The sequence below is a fragment of the Alligator sinensis genome, unplaced genomic scaffold (assembly GCF_000455745.1).
Source record: "Alligator sinensis unplaced genomic scaffold, ASM45574v1 scaffold404_1, whole genome shotgun sequence".
In the NCBI taxonomy this organism is placed as follows: domain Eukaryota; kingdom Metazoa; phylum Chordata; order Crocodylia; family Alligatoridae; genus Alligator; species Alligator sinensis.
This window is the reverse complement of record NW_005841839.1, coordinates 6,486,760-6,506,500: the sequence shown is the minus strand read 5'-3', so window position 1 is coordinate 6,506,500 and position 19,741 is coordinate 6,486,760. Positions and strand designations below refer to the sequence as shown.

The following is a 19,741-nucleotide window of genomic DNA, read 5'->3' as shown; positions in this document are numbered from 1 at the left end:
CCCTCACCACTTGGGCCTCAATCTGCCCCCTCCCCCACACCCCTTCCCCCACAACAGACTTACCAGCCAGACCTGGCTGATCTTCATGCTGCCATGCTTCACTCCTGGCTGCCTGCATGCATGAACAGGGTATTTATCAGCCACATCAGCCAAAAAAAGCCAAATGCTGATATTGTCAATTTTCCTTATATTGGTGCCGATCCAATATAGGACCGATGTATTGGTGCACTTCTAGTCAGAGCTGAAGGTAGTTTTATGTAGAGTTTAGATTATGGTTTGTATGGGAAAGTTCAGATAGGAATGATCCTGCCTTAGGCAGGGGGTTGGACTAGATGAACTCTGGAGTTCCCTTCCAGCCCTACTTCTCTATGACTCTATGCCCCCTTTGAACAAGGGGCTCAACTGATAATGGGACAGTATGGACCACACAGCAGATATGCTGCTGGATCAACAGATTCCCAAAGATGACTCTAGGCATTAGTGTAACAGGGCCTGGCCCTGTTACTATGGGTATGGAGGGGCCTGAACAGCCCCACATCCTGAAAGCATTCCCCCACACCCTCCCCAGAGCTGAAGGGTCTCACCAGAGGCTGAGAACCCAGGTCCAGGGACTCAGCAAGCCTCCGAGAAAGGGAGCTAACCCGGGTGTGAGGAAACAGGGAGAGCAAGCCATATGAACCAGCAGAGGGGAAAATATAAGGACTCTGAAAGCAGCCTCAGGGGGTTACACCAGCAGAGCGCCAGGCTCCCCGGAGCCTGGGGTAAGCTGAGGTCCAGCCGCCACAGGGAGGGGATACGAGCAAGACTTCTCTTTTGTTTGTTTGTTTGCCGGCCTGCAAAGCCTCAGAAAGATAAGAGGCTACAGGGCAAGTAAAGCCTGGCAGAAGCCTGGCAAGCTGGAGGCATAAAACCAGACAAAAGCGTAGTAATTTATTTGTTTAACTCTGTTTCTTTTGCATCTCTTGCAAGCCCAGGGTGGTGATGCAACTGACTTAACTCAGCTGCTGTTGAGGGAGGACTCTGAACAGTGGGTCCTTAGCTAAAGCCAGCAGAAAAAGTAAAAGTGGTCAGCTTGGGGTGGCTGACATTCCTAGCTCTGCTCGGCACAAAAGCTACCCATAACAGCATACAATTACTGTAACACAAAGAATGAGTGCTGTTGATGTCTTCCCCTCCACTCCAGTCTAGTTTAGTGACAGAAAAACCCCAACAAGCTTAAAACAAATTGAAACAAAGAACATAAATCTTAATCAGATGCATGTTCTGATCTTAAATGGTCAGAAGTTTATGCAGGGAGTCAGAGACCAGATGTTTCTAATGGTCTGTTCTGGCCTTACAATCTTAGTCTGTAAAATGGGACAGAAGGTGGCAGGACTCTGATATGCTGAGCAAACCCATGGGGTAGTAACTAGCCACTGTGAGAACACACCAAACAGCCCATTGTCCCCACCATGCATTTCTGCCATCAAGTTACCTTCTGTACGTTGATTTTCTGGCAAAGCATTGCCACCTGCAGTTTCAAGGCTGTTATGTCTCTCAGCTCCTGGAGACTGGAGTAGTAAAGAAGAGGCACTGCCAAGACACTCATGTTTCCACATCGCTGTCCCCTGAATGGAGTACAATCTGCAGAGGGGCATCCTGCATCCCCAGTGCAGCATGCTTGTAGCCTCCCCTGTGACTCTGCAGCTGTTGGGAAAGGAGGATTGGCAAAGCAGGGGGTGAACACATTAAATCTATAGATTATGTTTGTTATTCTAGAATATTATCAGATGACACAGGACAAGCCTACCCCACACAGCAATGAAAAACACCAGGCTCACACCCTGCTTCCTCATCCGCTTCTGCTGGTGCCTCTCAGTTCTGACTGACAGCTGCATGGAGATTCCAGTCCTAGACCTTTCCTGAACAGAGACTGAAGCCTACAGCAAATTGACTCCATTTGCAATGAGAGGCAGATTTCAATTTCTTCTCCCCATTCAACCAGTAAGTATCCTTATGTCACCACTTGCATGAACAAGGGGGGCCAATGAATTCTTGGTCCCCCAATGTTGCATCCTTGAAATTTCATGTTGTGGCATTTAGACTAAGTCACAAGCACCAGATTAAGCAAAAATGAGACAATCTGCTCAAGAGTCTGAGCACTGTGAGAAACACTGGATTTACCTCTTCGCAACTGCTGCAGCTTGTTCAGACACTGGGATACTGTGGTTTGCAGACCTTCCAGAGTTAGAAGACATTCATACTCACTCTGCCATGTTGTATGGCCTGGAAAAGAAATGGAAGAGGAAAGTCAATGGGCCTGGAGGCACCATGCAACAAGGAAGCATTGTGATTTAATACTTCTCTTCCCCACAGGCGGTGGAAGGTGGGGGCTAACAGGGCTCAGCCTCCCCACACACGGGGCAGCAATAGGGCTGCAAGGCAGCCTGGCTGCGGGCTTCTGGTGGCTACAGCAGGAGTGGGGAGGGGCACGCACACAGCAGTGAAGAAGGGAGTGGAGATGGGGCTGGGGCAGACGCTGCACAGCTGGGGTGGGGCACAGGACTGAGCCACGAGCGGCTCGTCTGGGGGTTGCAGCTCCTGCTGCTATGCGTACCCTGGGAGGCACGGGTGGGAGAGGGAGGCTGGATCCACGCAGGACAGGGTGGGCTGGGACCAGGGCTGCACTGGGCTTTACCTGGCAGGGAGGCTGGGCCGGATCCCGGCAGCACTGGGAGTGGGGCTATTGGGGGTGGGGGGCTGCTGCCACCCCAAAATTTGCCATAGCCCCTCCAACCTCACCTCCCAGTGCCACTGCCACCTGCCCCAAGCTCAGCTTGGCCCAGCCCCCCTGCCAGGAATAGCCTGGCCCCAGCCCACAGCCCGCCCTTTCCCCCACAGACTTACCTGCTGGGGGAGGGGGCGGGGGGGGTGACAGGCACACATGCTCAGCCCCCCCAAATAATTTTTTCTCCCTCTGCTTATGCTCTTCTCTCCCTAATTTACTTCATCCCAGCAGATGGAATTTACCTTCCCTTATTTGGGAAAATCTGGTATCAAGCTCCAGCCCCTCCAGCTCCAGCCCCTAAGTCCTTTAGTCCAGGACTGGAAAGAATAAAAAAAGAAGCAAGACATACAGAGAGGTGGGGAAGTAATTTTTCTGTTATGAGCATACTTCTTACCTGTGTTTTCGGCTTTGAAACGGTGACTCAAAAGGGAGTAAGCATCATGTAGGACATTTATTTCCTCTTCTATCTCTGCAGGACTTATGGTTGGAGTAGATGGACAAAACTTATATCAGCTAAGGAGAGCTTCCTTTAGCCCAGAGTGCCAGTGCCTCCAAATCCTACCTCCGTAATTACCCTCACACCCTAGGCCTGGGTTGCTTGGGATTCCAAAGCAAATTTAGAGTGCAAGTAGAGGCGACAGTGAAAGACATATTGGTAGTACCGTGTCTATGCCCATAACCTTTATCAGGAGGTTCCACTTGTCCAAATTAAAACATCAGACTTTACATGAGTACTGAAGATCCGCAGGAGGAAAGAACCATTTCCAGGTGCTCTGGATTGGATCCTTTCCATTGCAGTCACAGCTCCAGGTAGGAAGGGGCGCTTCTCAGACAGTTTGAAGAAGATGCCCATTGAGCTGTTTCACATGCTCAAATCCCAATGCCTAAAGGGGCAGGTGAGCCAGGAAAGGATACCGTTGTCTGTATTCTCTCTACAAAATGGTTCCTTGTGGCAGCTGCAGCTGCACTGGTTTGACAGAGACAACATGTCTCCCACAGCCTGAAAATTGAAGAAAAGAGGAGAAGAAACTAAATTACACCAACATTGGGCAGACTGTAAACAACATAATATACCCCAGAGCACCCATATGATTTCTATCAGTTTCTCTTCTGATTAAGGATTATCAAGCTGCCAAAATATTCCTTTAAACTCAATGTATTATGATAGGTCAGTAAGTCTAGTAAGAGGCATTACAGCCCTACCTCTCCTCTAGGCTGCTCTTGGGAGCACAGGGACATTAGAGTCAGGAAGTTTATAATGCAGAGGCGGACAATTATTTTGGGTGGAGGCCACTTAACGAGTTTGGATGGGCTGTCCAGAGCTGCAAGGTTAGCCCCACCCCTTGACAGATGCACCACCCCCTAGTCACCATCTTGGGACTGGAAGTCCCTCCCCTAACCCCTGACTTTTGCCACCACTTCCAGGGGAAGTCCCTCCCCTTGCCCCCAGAAGTGCTCCTTTTGGGAAGAAGGTTTGCTATCTTGGACCCAGAAAAAAAAATTATATACTAAAAAAAAATTAAACATTGACAATAACGTATTTTAATTTTATTTAAAAAAATATTGTTGTCCTGGATTTGTGTGTATTTGTGTGGTGTATATAGAGGTGATAGCATAACAACTCAAAATGAGGTCTTATTCCTGTATGTTGCAGGGGGTGTGGGTGTGTGGATGTGTATGTGGGGTGTGGGTGTGTGTGGATGTAGGTGGGTGGGTATGGGGTTTGTGGGGGAGGTGTGGGTAGATATGGGGTTTCTGGGAGGCGGTGGGTGTGTATGTGTATGTGGGGTGTGGGGGTACATGTGGATGTGGGTAGGTGGGTATGGGGTGTTTGTGGGGGGGTGTGGGTATGTGTGTGGGTGGGTATGGGGTATGTGTATGCATAGCAGTGAGTGGGGCTCCCCCCAGAGGTATGTGGGTGTGTGTGGGGGGATGGGGGGGAAGGTGTGGATAGGTACAGTGTTTGTGGGGTGTGCGACTGTGTGCAGGGGAAGGTGTGGTTGTGCAGTTTGTAGGGGACGGATTGCAAATATGGTGGGATATGGATGGGAACCCCTCTGCCTGTATGCACCCCTGAGCTGGTCAGCACCCACCCCTACCCCTCAACAGCCTGGAGTTTGTGTGCCCTGCAGCACCTCCCTGCTACCACCAACAGCATGCAGTCCCTGCCCCAACCCCGCTCCAGGCTCACCCCCACCAGATCGGATCAGCAGGCACCCAGACACAGCCCCAACCTGGCCCACCCCGCACCTGCTCTGCACCACCTGGGCACGCAGTGGGGCTGGGGTGGTTCTGCAGCTAGACTGTGTTTCTAGGCAGTCCAGGTGGTGGTGGCTCCTTTCGACTGCTGCTGCCACTGGCCCCAACCCCTCAGTACCGGTGGGGATCCATGCTGCACAGCCCTGACCCCACAACTGCTCCGGACTCTCCCATCCAGGCTCAGTAGCAGCAGCACAGGACAGAAGTTGATGCTCAGTATGGGGTGGGGCAGCCCCTCCCCCTTGCCACCACTGGGCTGTTCCTGCTGCAACCACCAGGAGCCCGTGGCATGCTAGACTGCTCTGCACTGCTACCGCTGCCCTCCTGTGCAGCCTGGAGGTGGCAGTGATGATGGTGTAGATATAGGGAAGCCCAGTATGGCATGGGCTCTGGGCAGATGCAGCAAGAACAGCCTGGCAGTGGCAAGGGGAAGGGGCCGCTTTCCCCCCCCCACGCTGAGCAATAACTTGTCCCACATCACCATTGCTGAGCCTGGATGCGTGAGTCCGGAGCAGGCGCAGGGCAAGTGGGGTTGGGGCTGTGCATCACAGGTCTCTGCCAGTACTGCAGGGCTGGGGCCAGCGGTGGTGGCAGCCGGGAGCCACCGCCATCTGGGCTGCCTAGAAAGGCAGTCTAGCTGCAGAGCCACTCAAGTCCCACTGCATGCCCAAGGGGCAGCAGGACATACCACAGCTGGACTGTGCCTGTGCCAGGCAGGACTGAGGGACCAGCCACAGGAGAGACAAAAACCTGCCATGGGCTGGATCCAGCCCATACGCCGTATTTTGCCCATCGCTGTTATAACGTGCGAGTAAGGTGGGCAGCCAGACCTCAAGGATATTGTGTTAGAAACCAGTCTTAGAAGTACAGACCATTATACAAATACTAGGGGAATAGAGCTGGCAGCAGGACACATTCTACTTGGGCAGCCCATCATCACTGCTAACACACAGTCCTCACGTTATCGTGTACTAGCCCAATCACTTTATGAGGCTTATAGCAGAGTATGCCATTGTAACTGGTGAAGAACTGGTCTATGCTGATGAGTAGGGATCCAGGTTTTCCGTTTCCCACGGAAAAATGGAGAAAACCACGGATTCCCTGTTTTTATCGGAGAAAACACGGATTTCTCTTTTTGGCAGAGAAATCCGCAGATTCTGTTTTTGCAAAGAGCTCTTGCAGGCTGGCACAGCTCCAGCCTGCAAGAGCTGATTGCAAAAAGGGCAGGAAATCCCCAGCCCTGGCCGAAGGGGGAGGGAGAGTGGGGGAGGGCAGGGCCTGAGCCTCTGGGGCAGCCAAGGCTGGGCTCAGGCTCAGACTTGCCCTTCGCCCCTGGAGCATGGAGGCAAGTGGGGCTGTGGGGCAGGGCTGGGGAAGACGGTTGGGGGCTGAAGGAGTGGGGGGTGCTGCCGGCCCCAGGTGGCACATCGCAGCTGAGAGCAGGGCCAGGGGGTGAGGGCAGGGGAGCCCCTCAGTGAGGGGGCTTTGCAGGCAAGTGATGCAGGGCGCAGTGTGGTGGTGCCCACCATGTGCAGGCCGCACACATGCTGCCCATCTGCCTGCCCAGGGGGTGGGGAGATGGAGGCTGGCATGCAGCCGGAGCACAGCTCCATGGCCAGCTCTGCAGCCATGGCGAGGGATGGGGGCAGGGGCTTGGGCTTGCATGCGGTGGCCGCTGCCACTTACCTGGAGGCCCGTGACAGCCGCTGCATACAAAACCTCCCGCTGCCGCCACGGAGCCATGCCCAGAGCTGTGCGGCCGGCCACAGGGCGGCAGCAGCGGCATGGTGGTGGCCAGACAACGTGCAGCCATCCCTATCACCACCCCATGCTGCGCTGCTGCCGCCAGCCGCACAGCTCCGGGCATGGCTCCATGGCGGCAGCAGGAGGTTTTGTATGCATCAGCCATCACCGCTGGCACGGGTGGCCCCACAGATAAAGTGGCAGTGGCCGTCCGTGACGGCCACTGCGTACAAAACCTCCTTCTGCTCTGGAGCCAAGCCCAGAGCTGTGTGGCTGGTGGCACCAGCGCAGGGCAGCACGGTGTTGGAGATGGCTGCGTGCTGCCCGGCCACCACCATGCTGCCACTGCCACCTAGTTGCCAGCTGCACAGCTCTGGGCACGGCTCCGTGGCGGCAGCAGGGGGGTTTGTACGTAGTGGTTGTCACTGCAGTCATGGGCAGCTGCTGCCACGAGCTGTGGGGGGCCTTTAATTTTTAATCACGGATTTTGGATTTTTAATCAGAGAATTTGCAATTTTTAATCAGAGAAAACCAGGATCCCTGCTGATGAATGAAAGATGGAAGTCATGGCAAAACCTTACAGGGAGCACAGACGTGACTCACAAGAGCAAGAAAGCATGGATAGCTATCTGGAAGTTTACCAGTGACCCAAGAAAGGCAGAATAACATTGTACCCCTGCATATCAGGTTGTAGATCAACTCCTTGGAAACAGGATACTTTGATGGTCTGCCAAGTCCCAAATTCAACATCAAGATGAACAGAGGATTCATCACTTTGGGCTTCAGTGCACAATGGCTGAACTAAATTTTGGGGGAAAAACTCCCTCAAAAATAGCAAAGTTACCAGTTTCAGTAACATCTGCACTGAACAGATAATATACTTTAAACTAACAACCAAGGCCTAGCTACTTCAGTTACCTGAGACATGTTAAAGCACGTATTACGATACAGCGACAAGCACACAATTGCAGCGCTCCTAAAACCAGGGAAAAATGCTTCGGAGCCAAAGAACTTCAGCCCCATTTCCGTATTATGAAGGCAGAGCAGGATGGTACCTTAGAGAATGTCGATCTGGCTCAGAGTCTCTAAAGGGCCATCTTGCTGTATCTTCTGCTTAATTTCAGACTAACATGGCTAACTACCTCTCCCATATCCCTGTTATGCCATGTTTACAATTATATGAGCATCTCATCTTAAACTGCCTGTCACCATTTCTTGAACATCTTTCCCCAGGGCAAGCTGAATTTCATCTGAAGAAGTTACATCTTGGCCAAGTGCTACATATCAGCACACCAAAGAATTCTTTCAAAAAGGTATGGCCACAGGCTTATATAGCTATATGTTCACAGACCTGTCGGCAGCATGCCAGAAGTGGAGCTGATGGTAAGGATAATAAAACCACCTACTGCAAGGGGGACACCCTTATGCCTCATGCCTCTTCAGCATCTACGCAAATAACTGATCCATCTTGGCACAAGAAGTTTTATCAATGCAGATGATCATATATCAACTACCAAAGCCAGTAACTTCACCTAAGCTGATGCTCTGCATTAACATCAGTATTCTGAACTCTCAGGTTATTACACCAATTACACATCAACCTGTCTAAAATGCCAACAAGTGTCTTTCACCTCAGGAATTTCCAGGCAAAAAAAAAAAAAAAATCAACATAACCCAGAATGGGATACCCCTTACTCATTCTGTGCATCTAGGAGTAATACAAGACTGTGCACTTTCTGTGAGGATGCATGTGGAAAAAATAAGTGTAAAAATCAGTGCCTGGAACAGCATAGTGAAGAAGCTTAAACCAACAACACTATGAACACTGTATTTGGTTGCTAAGTAGCAAAACGCAAGCGTGTGTTTCTTGGCATGGGAAATATCAATGCATGCAAAGATACTGAATGAAGATTGCCAGTGCATTATGAGATGCCTTGGACCAATGGTATCAAACCCACCTTGTGCCCCGAGGCGGATCTAGACTGCAGGGCTTCTTGCAGGCTGAATCCAGCCCGAGGCTCATAGTGGGTGGCAACTTTGGCTCTCACCTGGGGTATGCAGTGGCAGCAGCGACAGCTTTGGCTCTGGCATGGGACATGCAGCGTAGCTCTGGCTTCCACCATACAACCTGTATCAGGGCCAAAGCTGTTGCTGCTAGCACAAGTACTTTACCACGGTGGCAGCTCTAACTCCAGCATGGGGAAGCAGTTCCAGTGTGGAGCGGTGATGGGGCCAGTGGTCATAGAGCTGCCACAGGCAATGGGTCAAGCAGCTGGAGGGTGACTGAGGCTGTAAATCAGCTCTCGCTCACCCTCATGCTACCAGTCACCATATCCACCGGGGCCCAAGTTCCCCGAATTCTCTGGGAAGCTACTCCACCTTGATTATGGTCTCCGGCTTCCAGTGCACCAGACTGAATGGGTCTGAGGGCCAGATTCCTCCCACGGGCTATGTTTGATACTCTTGCCATAGACCAACCAATGTGAGCAGTCTGTAAATATCTGCTGGGATTGCACCACTGGACATCAGGTGAGCAGTTACAAGCAAGACAAAATTCAGACAATGAATTTAAACAGGAAGCACCCACCACTTGGACACACTGCTGCCATTGGCCAACCGAAGTCATCAAAAAGCTTTCCTGCTACAACAATCTCTTAAAAACTGCTTGCAGCTATACCAGTAGAAAAGTGGTGCTGCCAGCTCAATGGGCATTTTTACACATGCTCCAGGTGGAGGTGGGTGGGCACTTGAATTAGACCGGCTCCAAGAGTTGTTCTAATTAAAGCTCCCACAATCTTTCCTGTATCAGCATCCCTGCACTTCAAAATAGCAATGGGGGAGCATTAAAACACCCCTGTCACCATTCTGAAGCACAGGGATGCCGATACATGAGACACAGAAGCTGGCTGAAGCATGTTAATTAGCACACTCCAGCAGACTCAATTGATTGAGTTTGTTCTAACACACTGTAATTACAGCATGTTGGAGCACCTCCCTATATGTCTACAGGCACCCAATGTGATCAGCAAGGGATTGAAAAAAAAACCACTGGAGCTGCTGAATAGCTACCTGCAGGTATGGAAATCGATTGGCCAGCTGTGAGATGTTTGAATGGTCTCCACCCATGAGCTGGAAGAATCAAAGACAACATGTGGAAGTGGGGCTATTCTAATGAGACACATACAGATGGAAACAGGGAAACACAGATCAGACAACACCTACTGGTCTGTGCGCTTTTGAAAGAATCAAGTAATATTGAGGACCTAGCCTGGGCTGTAAACTGAGCCAGAGCATGCACCCAATTTTGAGGGGGGAAAAAAACTACAGTTCTGGTGAAAGACACATGGAACAGAAAGGTACACAGCCATGTGAGACTAAGAATTCAGCCACACTTTCAAAAACTACTACAGAAATTGAGGTGCGTCGGCAGTAAAACAGCTATCTAGTATGCAACTATCTGATCCGAGAGTTGGCATGACACTTCTAAATTGAATTTTAGCTCTGTCTAGATGAATCATTTTAATTCTGATGGAAACTGCCTTTTTAAGAGAAAGGTTATAATGAGAAGCAGTAAGGTTAATGGAATGTGAAAGAATAGAAATTACCTCACAAGATGCATTTCCTCTGTAAGGGAAAGTGGCTATTTCAGCGCTAAGTTGTTAGACCACTTACAGTTTGTCATGTTAGTTCAAAGCAATGGCAAAGAGAGTAGAAATTGTTATACTGATGGAGGGATTGATTTATAAGGAATAATTAGAGAATTAAACCTATAGAATTGGCTCAGAGATGAATAACTGGCAACAAAATAATAACCTACAAGTACTGGGCAGAGGACTGCTCCCAAGAGGCACAGAAATCAATTGGGTTGCTACCCAGAGCTAGAGCAAGGTACAAGGTCAAGCCAAACCTCACCACAGAGGGCATGACTAGGCTGTGACACTGTCTCTTAAAGTGGTGGGAATGTCTCTTGCTTGGCACAAAGTCAGACCAGCCAAAACATAGGGATGGTCCCAGTTCTAGAGGGCCTAATATCTCCAATATCTATGATACAACATCAGCAAGTATACTTGCAGAACTGCCAACATACAAAGAGGCAGAAGATCACGATCATTACTTTAATCTTGGGGTATATTTAGTCCATTCTGGTGCTCGAGAGAATGATATTCTAGCCAATGTTCTAGCAAGCTCCTCCACCCAGCTCTGCTAAGGCACTTCAAGTCCATCCTGCCACAGCCCTTGATATTCCAATCTCAGGCACTCTGCACATCTCTGCCAATGCCTCTCAGTTCCAAAATGCAGCACCCTAAAGGCCTCAATCTAATCAGCGTGTGAAACCCCAGCCCTTCCCCTCACACCACACACTCATGCTACCTCCATAGGGGAATTCCCACCAGGACTGAAGGTAGGCTTACCTGGAATTCCTGGAATACGTTTTCCTATAGAGAGGAGGCAGCTTCAGCAAGGACCTGAAAAGAAGAGCGGCAGAGGGCAGCAGAGTGAGATAAAGACTCCTATCCTGTTCTCTGTCTCTCAGTTACTAAAATAAATATGCCTAGGGGTGCACCGATAGACATGTTTGGGGCTGATATCAATAGCTGATTTTTAAGAAGGCATATTGGATGATACCGATCTGATTTCCAATATAGCAAGGAGAGCTGCATGCAGCTGATAAGTCTGTTGTGGTGGAAGGGGAGGGAGGAGGGAAAGGATGTTTGGGTGGGGGGGAAGAGGCAGATCAAGGCCTCCACAGTAAGGGAGGGAGTGGGGCTGGGGCAGGCACTTCTCTGCCGGGGCAGGGCAGGAGCGGAACAGAGCTGTGGCTCGTCTGGGATGTGGGGAGGGTGAGGTGGCTCCTGCTGCTGTGCACACCACAGGAGGGCATGGAGGGGGCATGTGTTCCTTGGATCTGCTTGGGGTGGGCGGTGGTGGTGCCAGGAAGGGGGCTACAGGGAGGGCTGCAGCCACCCCAAAACACACTGTAGCCCTCCCCAAACACCCCTTCCAGCCCCTCTGCCACCCGCCCTTAGCGCAGCCCAACCCAGCCCCTGCCGGGAAGTGCCTGGCGCCACCCCAGCCTGCAGCTGCAGCCCACCCCGCACAGATCCAGGGGGCACATGCCCTCCTGGGGTATGCACAGCAGCAGGAGCCTCACCCCCCATGCCATCCGGATGAGCCCCACCCCAGCTGGGCAGCACCTGCCCCAGCCCCAGCCCCACTCCCTCCCTCACCACAGGGGCCTCCATCTGCCGTCCCCATGCTCCTTCCTTCCCCTTCCACCACAACAGACTTACCAGCTGCATGCAGCTCTCCATGCTGCTAGGCTGTACTCCTCACTGCCTATGTGCTGTGCTGCGGCCGCGCGCAGGCACGGGCCATTTATCAGCCACATCAGGCCAATTTCCAATACAGACAATTTTCTTTATATCAGTACCAATCCAATATTGGACCGATGTATCGGTACACATCTAATTACACCTGAGTATGGCATTAACTTAAAGCAGGTGAAAGGCTCCTTCCTGACAGATCTGGAGACAGTCTGCCAGGCACTGAACAACAGAGATGGTTGATGGAAGCTTGCCTCAGACTGTCCAAGCAATTGCCTTCAGCATACCCTAGTGGAACTAGAATTTGACTGCTCACACAAATTCACAAGTCATATGGAAGCCCGAAGAATTAATGCTATCCATTCTCACCAGCCTTGGAGAAGGCGGAGGCTGGAGGTAATAAGCTCCAAGACCAACTACTCAGTGATCCTGTCTGACCAGCACCAGCAGAACAAATGGTTCTTGAGCACTGCTGCCTTCCCATCAGCCTAAAGGGAAGGATTACTCAGTCAAACCTCTCTCACTAATGGCTAATGCCCTTCTCATGTTTGGCACGGACTGTCAATCCAGTGACTGCTGGTTTATATCTAACTGACCACATGCATGCACACGTAGATGCAAAGGGTCACAGATGCATCACAGTTCAGATTCTGAACAAATACACTGGTAAATTCAAATTCCATTTCTCTCAGCAACAATAACAACGCTTCCATGTGTCCACTGCATTACTAGGTGAATGGCATAAACTTCTGCTTAATTCGGATACATATTTTCTGCAGCTCCCACATCTTATGTAACTCAGCATTTCCTAACTTGGCTGGAATTCAGTTCTAAACTGCATTGTTTTAGTATTGGTTTTTGCATTTCCATTCTCACCCCCTTCTTTTTATGCATATATCAAAACATGGTACTATTCTATTTGAATCTGAAACCACCACCTAACTATTTGCTTGGTATTTGACTATCCCTACTGCACCACACATGGCTGCTTCCTCTGCTCCACCACCACCTCCTCCCTCTCCTAGGGCCTGGTGGAGTTGCAGTATAGAGCTAGTGATAATAGGCCCACTGCTTCATGCCTTGAACTTCCCTCCTCCCCCTGCCAACCACTAAGTGCTGCTTTTGGCCACCATCTCCCCATACACCCAGGAAGGGGTATGGAGGGAATTCTCTAAGCATGGAGGGGAAAACGCCACTGTCACCACCAGCAACATGTCTGCCAGGGCTGCCACCAACAAGGAGCAATCAGGCATGGGGCATCCATACTTCCCAAGCAGGTACCTCCTGGTAGGCTGGCTGCTACCATCACTGCAACATAGTGGCAAACCTGGGAGTACATATGGGGGGCTGCTCCCACATGACAATGGGTGCAGGCAGAAGAGCACTTTGCAGGAAGCGTTCTGAGTTACAAGGAACCTCCGAAACAAACAGAAGTTCACTTCTGGTTCCAGGGGGAAGAGGAATCCAGCTGCTGGCTGCCAGCCTGCAGGTGGTTTCCTTTAGCAATGGCTCCTGCTCCCTCCCAGCCAGCGCTGTTTTCAGAATGGGAGTGGGGAAAGGGAGTAGAGGGATCTTGTTCTAGGGCAGTGCTTCCCAAACGTTTCCTCAGCATGATCCCATTTCCTCAGTATGGCCCCTCCCAACCCACAGCCTCCCCCTCCTCCCCCGGTGCCCCTCATTCCCCACCCACAGTCCCCTGGCCTTGTCAGTGCCCCTCACTCCCCACCCACAGCCCCTCACCCCTGCTAGTGCCCTCATTCACAACCCACAGCTCCCTGCCCCCACCAGCCCTGCCAGTGGGAGCCCCCAGGTGCCAGGGCTACGAAACCAGGGGCCACAGCCTCCTACCCTCCAAGCAGCATCCTAGCCCTAGCTGCCACCCATGGCCAGAGTGGAGCATGGACCCCAGTTCCCTCCCCTTCCCCACATGGGCAGCACAGCTGGAGCAGAGCCCATGGGGAGGGGAGGAGGGAGGATGCAGGCTGCGCACTGTGGGCTCAGGGCTCCTCACCCTGCTGCCCTCCCCCTGGGGCCTCCGCAGCAGAGCAGGACAGGGAAGCTCAGTGCCGCTACCAGGAGCTCCGCTACCGCCATGGCGAGGTGCCCTCTTTCCACCTGGCGGCAGCAGCAGCAGCGGCAGCAGCATGGACTTGTGCCCTCATCAAGTTTGCTAAAGTTGTAGCTATTTAACTGACTAAAAGAAAAAAGAGGATCTAGAACAAAAGAAAGGTCTGACTTAGTTTTCCAAAAGAGTCATTGCTAAACTGAGAGACAAGCCCAAGCATCCATTTTGGTTAAGACATCATTACAGTTCTAGGCATCCAAAGATTGGATCATACCACAAAAATACTTTCTTAATAGTCATTAAGACAATGGCAAGGGGAGGGGGGCAGGAATAAAACAGAATTGGGACTTTCAGAACGGTGGGAAAGATCAGCCCCCATGGGGGCAAGGTGAGAACAGATGTGGAATCCAATTGCTGAACAAACTACAACAAATGGTGCTGATCATTGAGTACATACCTCTTTTCCCAGAGGGTACATGTTTGGGGTGTGGGACTCCACTCTGGAATATCTCCTGCCATGGGATTCTGTGTCACTAGTGACTCTGCCAAGGAACCAGGAGAATTCTTCTCTGGATTGACTAACTGGAGGTTGGCTGCTCCTGAGTTCTCATGGTTGGTTGAGTCCCCAAAGGCAAAGCTTTGCTCTTTGCACAGGGGAGATCTGGGTGAACCACATGCCTGCTGGGATCCTGCAGCCGCATAGATCACTTTCCGACCCATGACCGGTACATTCGTCTTTGCTTGCTGGGAGGAAGTTCCTTTAGTGGAGCCCTTCACAGCTACCCTTGGGATCCTAGAGCTCTGCTGGGCTAGTGCTTTCCTGTGGCTTCTTTTCACATCCGGGTCAGTCCGGTAGGGAGCTTTCAGCACATATGCTGATGCCTTTTTGGAAGTGACAGGCTTTTTGCTCAAAGATGTCACTTTGATGGTCTTAGGAATGCTCTCCTTAGACACAGGCACCTGCTCTGTTATAGATGCTTTAGCAGCAGGCTTTTTATCTGAAGTCTTCTCTCCTTCTGCAGCTCCCACAGTCTGCAATGGAGTTTGCAGGACACTTTTCCGGACTCTTAATACTTTCTCCAAGGCTCTAGTGAGCAGCTCCAGTTCCTCAAGTTCCTTGGCTGCAGGCTCATTCTCTGCAACAGCAGAAAGCATGTCAAGAAGTGATACGTGATGACCAAGCACCTTCCCTCCCACCCTTCCCTAGAGTGGCTCATTTCTGTATTTTTCAGAAGCGCAGATAGCATATGTAGAGACCTACCAAATTCACAGCAGAAATGGGGTACACAGCAGCTACTTCAATCTTTCATGTTCTCCTGCCCCTCCCCCTGTCACCACTGATTGGCAGAGGGGCTCCACCACTCCCTCTTGATTGGCACAGAAGTAAAAACCAAGGTTTTAAACATGGTGTGCTTTTTGCCTCCTCACAAGTCAGCAACAAGCATTGGGGCCACCGGGGTCCCTCAGCCAATCAGTGGCAGGAGGCAAACACAGCGCCATATTTAAAACCACAGTTTTGCCTCCCCAACAATCAGGAGTGAGCTGCAAGCCTGGTCCCTCCACCAATCAACAGGGGAGGTGGGGCACACAGGGGAACCTGCAAGATTAAAGGAGCCAATGCACACACCACTTCTGCGGTGAATTCAGTAGGTCCCTAAGCCTATGGTAGGGAAGCCCAAAGACTTTTCATCATGCTCCTGCAGACCCTGCTTGCAGATGCAGGCAGCCTCAGCAAAATCCTGCAAAAGTCAGGATAGAGACCAACCACAGAAGGAGAATCCCTGACATCTCTGCTATGACAAACACTTCCACAAGGAAGTGGCATTGACAGGAGTCCCATTCACACTTGCAACTGTACTCACAAGACTCAGTTTGATGCAAGCAAACTCCATGAAACTCAATGGGTGAACACAACACAATAATGCTTCTTAACAGTGAACATTTGAAGGAACACATTAGATGTATTTTAGCTCAGCATGTATGTGCTGTTGGGATTTGGTTAGTAACAATGAGACACAGTGCTGGGAAGAAGGAAAGGCTCACCACCTTCACTCTTTGTGCTGACCTCCAACTTTGGACTTTCAGGAGCATGAATCTTCCTAGGAAGGGAAAAACAAATACAAAACATCATGTTTTGTACTCTGATGCATGCAGCTTACTAAAGACCCCATGTACACACATCACCCCATGTTTGTCCCTCTCCCCTCCATCAGGTAACAGAACCATACTTATTGAGGCACTTTTCATTGGATGCTGGTAGAGCTGGGAGGAAGGGAGGGGTCGCAGTGTAGAACTGGAGCAGTAGGAAGCACTACAGGTTAGGGCAGAGGTGGGAGAAATCCACCTAGAACTTCCCTCAAGATAGTAGTACATAGGAAGTCTCTCCCTTCTCAAGTACTAACCCACCACCCTCTCCCCTGCCAGAAAGCTGAAAAACTCTAATCTGGAGCAGTGGATTTACAGTTACTAAAGAGACCCACAGGTTGCACAAGGCACATGGGGCTGCACCCTGTTAATGGAGGGCAGCACTCCAGCACAGATTGATAACAATCCCCACACTCTGGCAGCCCACAGGCAACAATAATAAATAATGCACTGCAGGCAACAACCTACCCTGCTCTCCCTGCCAATATGAAGAAACACAGATCTGTGAAAAGCAAAATTTCTTGTGGCTGCAAGAAACATCAAGGGTCTCACAGGCAGCCACAGATTTGGGACCACTATGCTAGGGGATTATTTTTTGAAATAACAGGTGGAAAGACATGCACAAGAAAGACAATTTTCAATCATGAATCTTCTTTACCCCTTGTTTTACCTGGCAGGCTAAAGAAAACCCTCAAAGAGAAAGGAGCAGGTCTGCTTCTTTTGTTTCCATATGTGTGATCAGTCAAGAGACACCCAGCCCATTATTGCCTTCGCCAAGATTTTTTCCCCTGCTTGTATACTTACAGTAGAAATCTGCTTCCAGGTCTGCTCTGTGTTCCTGAAAGGCACTTAGGAACAATCAACGAACTAGTACACCAGATATTTCACACAAGTGAGACATCACTTGTTACCATATGCAAAGTAAGCAGCAAAGCTCGAAATAAAGTCCACTGCTCCTGAATCCTAGGCTGAAGTTTTAGTTACTAGGAAACATACAGCAGCAGGAGCAGCTTTTAGCTATTCTTTGGCAACCATTTAGGACTCACCAATCTCCAAGAAGAGCTTGACATTGATTTAAGCTGTGGTCTAGCTTCCTCCTTTGCTCAGCACAGTCTTCTAGGGCCCGATTGAGAATAGAAACCAGCCTGAAAATTACATCATAGTCATATTTTCCTTTAATGCTACTACTGCTTCAGAAACTCCACTCCCTTGATATCCTGCACACTGCCCCATCAATGGAGCTGAATTTTAATCCACCAGTCACACCCCAGATTAGATGTCTAGGGAAGACATCCAATAACCTCATAACACTTTAGAAACACAAATTCAACCTCACAGGCATCATAGGATTAAGTGGCCTGACCAAGGTGCCATATAAGTAGTGGAAAGGAGTTCAGGCTCCCCATCCCATACCGCAATTCCCACTGCCAGCATTGCTTCTAGGGCTTTGTAAACGTAGCCTTTTCCACAGAGTCGTTCCACTGACTGACAGGAAGGCAGACAGGCTCAGGCTCTACTTCTATACACTATCCATTAACTGTCTGGAGTAGTAAGCCTCCTAGTACAACACTACAGTGAAAAATAAAGGCTCTCAGGGCCACACTTTATCCTCTATGCCAGTGGCTCCCAATTTATGTTACAGCAGGGGTAGGCAACATTTTTTGGCTGGAGTGCCGAAAAACACCACAATGCCTACCTCGGAAGCCCCTGCCCCCCAGCCCTACTGCCCCTTGCCCCCCACCCAAAGCCCCTGCCCCACAGCCCAGGCTCTGTGGCTGCCCCCAGCCACCCCCCCCGCTCCCCCCAGGGGCTTGCGGCACTGGGCTCTGGCATCAGCTCCACACCGGCACGTGCAGGTGCGCCTAGGAGCGGGCAGTGGGGGCTGGGCCCGAGGCAGTGCAGCCCCCATCTCTCCCATGCTCCTGGCACAGAGGTGATGAGCCCGGCGCAGCTGTTTGGAGCCAACCTGGGCTCTAGGCAGCTGCAGCAAGCAGGCTACAAACAGCTCCACCAGGCTGCACAGCTCCAGCATCAGCTCCGTGCTGGAGACGGCTGCGCGTAGTACTTAAGGTTGAATTGAGAACTTTGCTTGTAGTACTTAAGGTTGTATCGTTTTAAGTTGGTGGTACGCAATCTGTCAGTTTGGGAACTGTTCTGTGCAGTTAAGCACTGGTGGCAGTGACACTCCACTGTTACTGCATCTAAGGCTTAGACTATACTAGAAAGTTTTGCTAGCAGCATTTCAGTTCTGTGGGCAAAACTCGGTGTACATTCACACTCAGCAGCACAATCAATCCATCACTGCTTAGCACAGAAAAGTTTCTGTGGCCACTTAGAAGTGCTGCTCCTGTGCCTTCAGCTGTCTGCTGTGATCCATTCAGCTGCCAATAACACTTCCTACCCAGGCAGCACAACATCAGAAGCCCGTGGATGTGCACGTGCTCTGGGAGCTGAGATTTAGGCATTGCTGTCTGCTCCCAGTTCTGCTGGCAGAGGCAGGTGGATACAGACATGGCTCCAGCCTTGTTACACCTCCAGCATGCTACATGCTGCGTGAGCAGACACCTGGAATTCACCCTTGCTGACACTCCTCAGGGTGCAGGAGTGGAGGGCAGGAGTGAAGTACTGCAGAGTGAAAAGGCAGGGTAGACAAGCACCTTTACAGATTAACTAAATAAGAGAGAGAGACAGAGACAGAGAAAGCGAGCATACGAGCTTTCAACCCAAGTCACTACTGTTGCAGAGCGACAGGCCTGAGGGGCTAGAAGCCACCACAACAGCACTGTTGTGCCCGACCCAAGTTAAAGTTTCCCCCATCTACTTCCTGCATTAAAAACCCCAACCCTACAGCATTCCCTGCTCTGACAGAGCTACATCATCACTCATTTTAGACCCTGAAATGCCTCCTACTGCTGCTGGGAAACGGGCAGACAGAAGGCGACAGCCAGGCAACAGCCCAAAGAGTACGACGAATCTGAAAGCTCGTCCGACTCTGACCGTGTAGCTGGTCCAATAAAAGACATCAGCCTAAGGAAGCCTCGCCAGCCGGCCCAAGAGAGAGCCTCACCTCAGTTACAGGCACTGCTCCACACCAGCCCAGGCGCTGGGCCCTCCTGGCGCGACACCGCGCCACAGCTCTCGCAGGGGAACGTTTCACCCCCCGTACCGCACCGCGCCCGCCCGCCCGCCCGCAGCCCCGCCGCCTCATTTCATAAGAAAGTCTCCTGGGATGGGGACGGGGAGGTTGAAAACATGGCCCCAGCGCTACAAAGGAAAGGAAAGAAAAGTAGCCTACAAGTCCACCTAGAAAGAAACCCCTCAGGTTAGGAGGAAGCCGGCGGCGCCGCGGGGCCCTCGCGACACAGTGCGTGGGGGGAGGGGCCCGGCCGGGGGCCGGGTTGTGTCTGCTCGGCGCAATAAAGCCGGCGGCAGCGCAGC

The 19,741-nt window shown here is 51.1% G+C and overlaps 1 protein-coding gene across 1 annotated transcript in view; it reads right to left on the bottom strand.

Annotated features, from left to right (window-relative positions):
- The window catches only part of TEDC2 (tubulin epsilon and delta complex 2), a 23,781-nt gene extending 6,336 nt beyond the window's left edge, over nt 1-17,445 (bottom strand). Inside the window, exons 1-9 of the mRNA XM_006015583.3 lie at nt 17,350-17,445; nt 16,202-16,257; nt 14,616-15,294; nt 11,182-11,235; nt 9,839-9,898; nt 3,683-3,767; nt 3,162-3,270; nt 2,164-2,265; nt 1,475-1,686 (exon numbers count right to left, since the gene is read on the bottom strand). Coding sequence (XP_006015645.1) covers nt 1,475-1,686; nt 2,164-2,265; nt 3,162-3,270; nt 3,683-3,767; nt 9,839-9,898; nt 11,182-11,235; nt 14,616-14,878 — 885 coding nt within the window. The 5' untranslated portion in view covers nt 14,879-15,294; nt 16,202-16,257; nt 17,350-17,445. The remainder of the gene's footprint in view (nt 1-1,474; nt 1,687-2,163; nt 2,266-3,161; nt 3,271-3,682; nt 3,768-9,838; nt 9,899-11,181; nt 11,236-14,615; nt 15,295-16,201; nt 16,258-17,349) is intronic.
- Between the last annotated feature and the right edge of the window lie 2,296 nt (nt 17,446-19,741).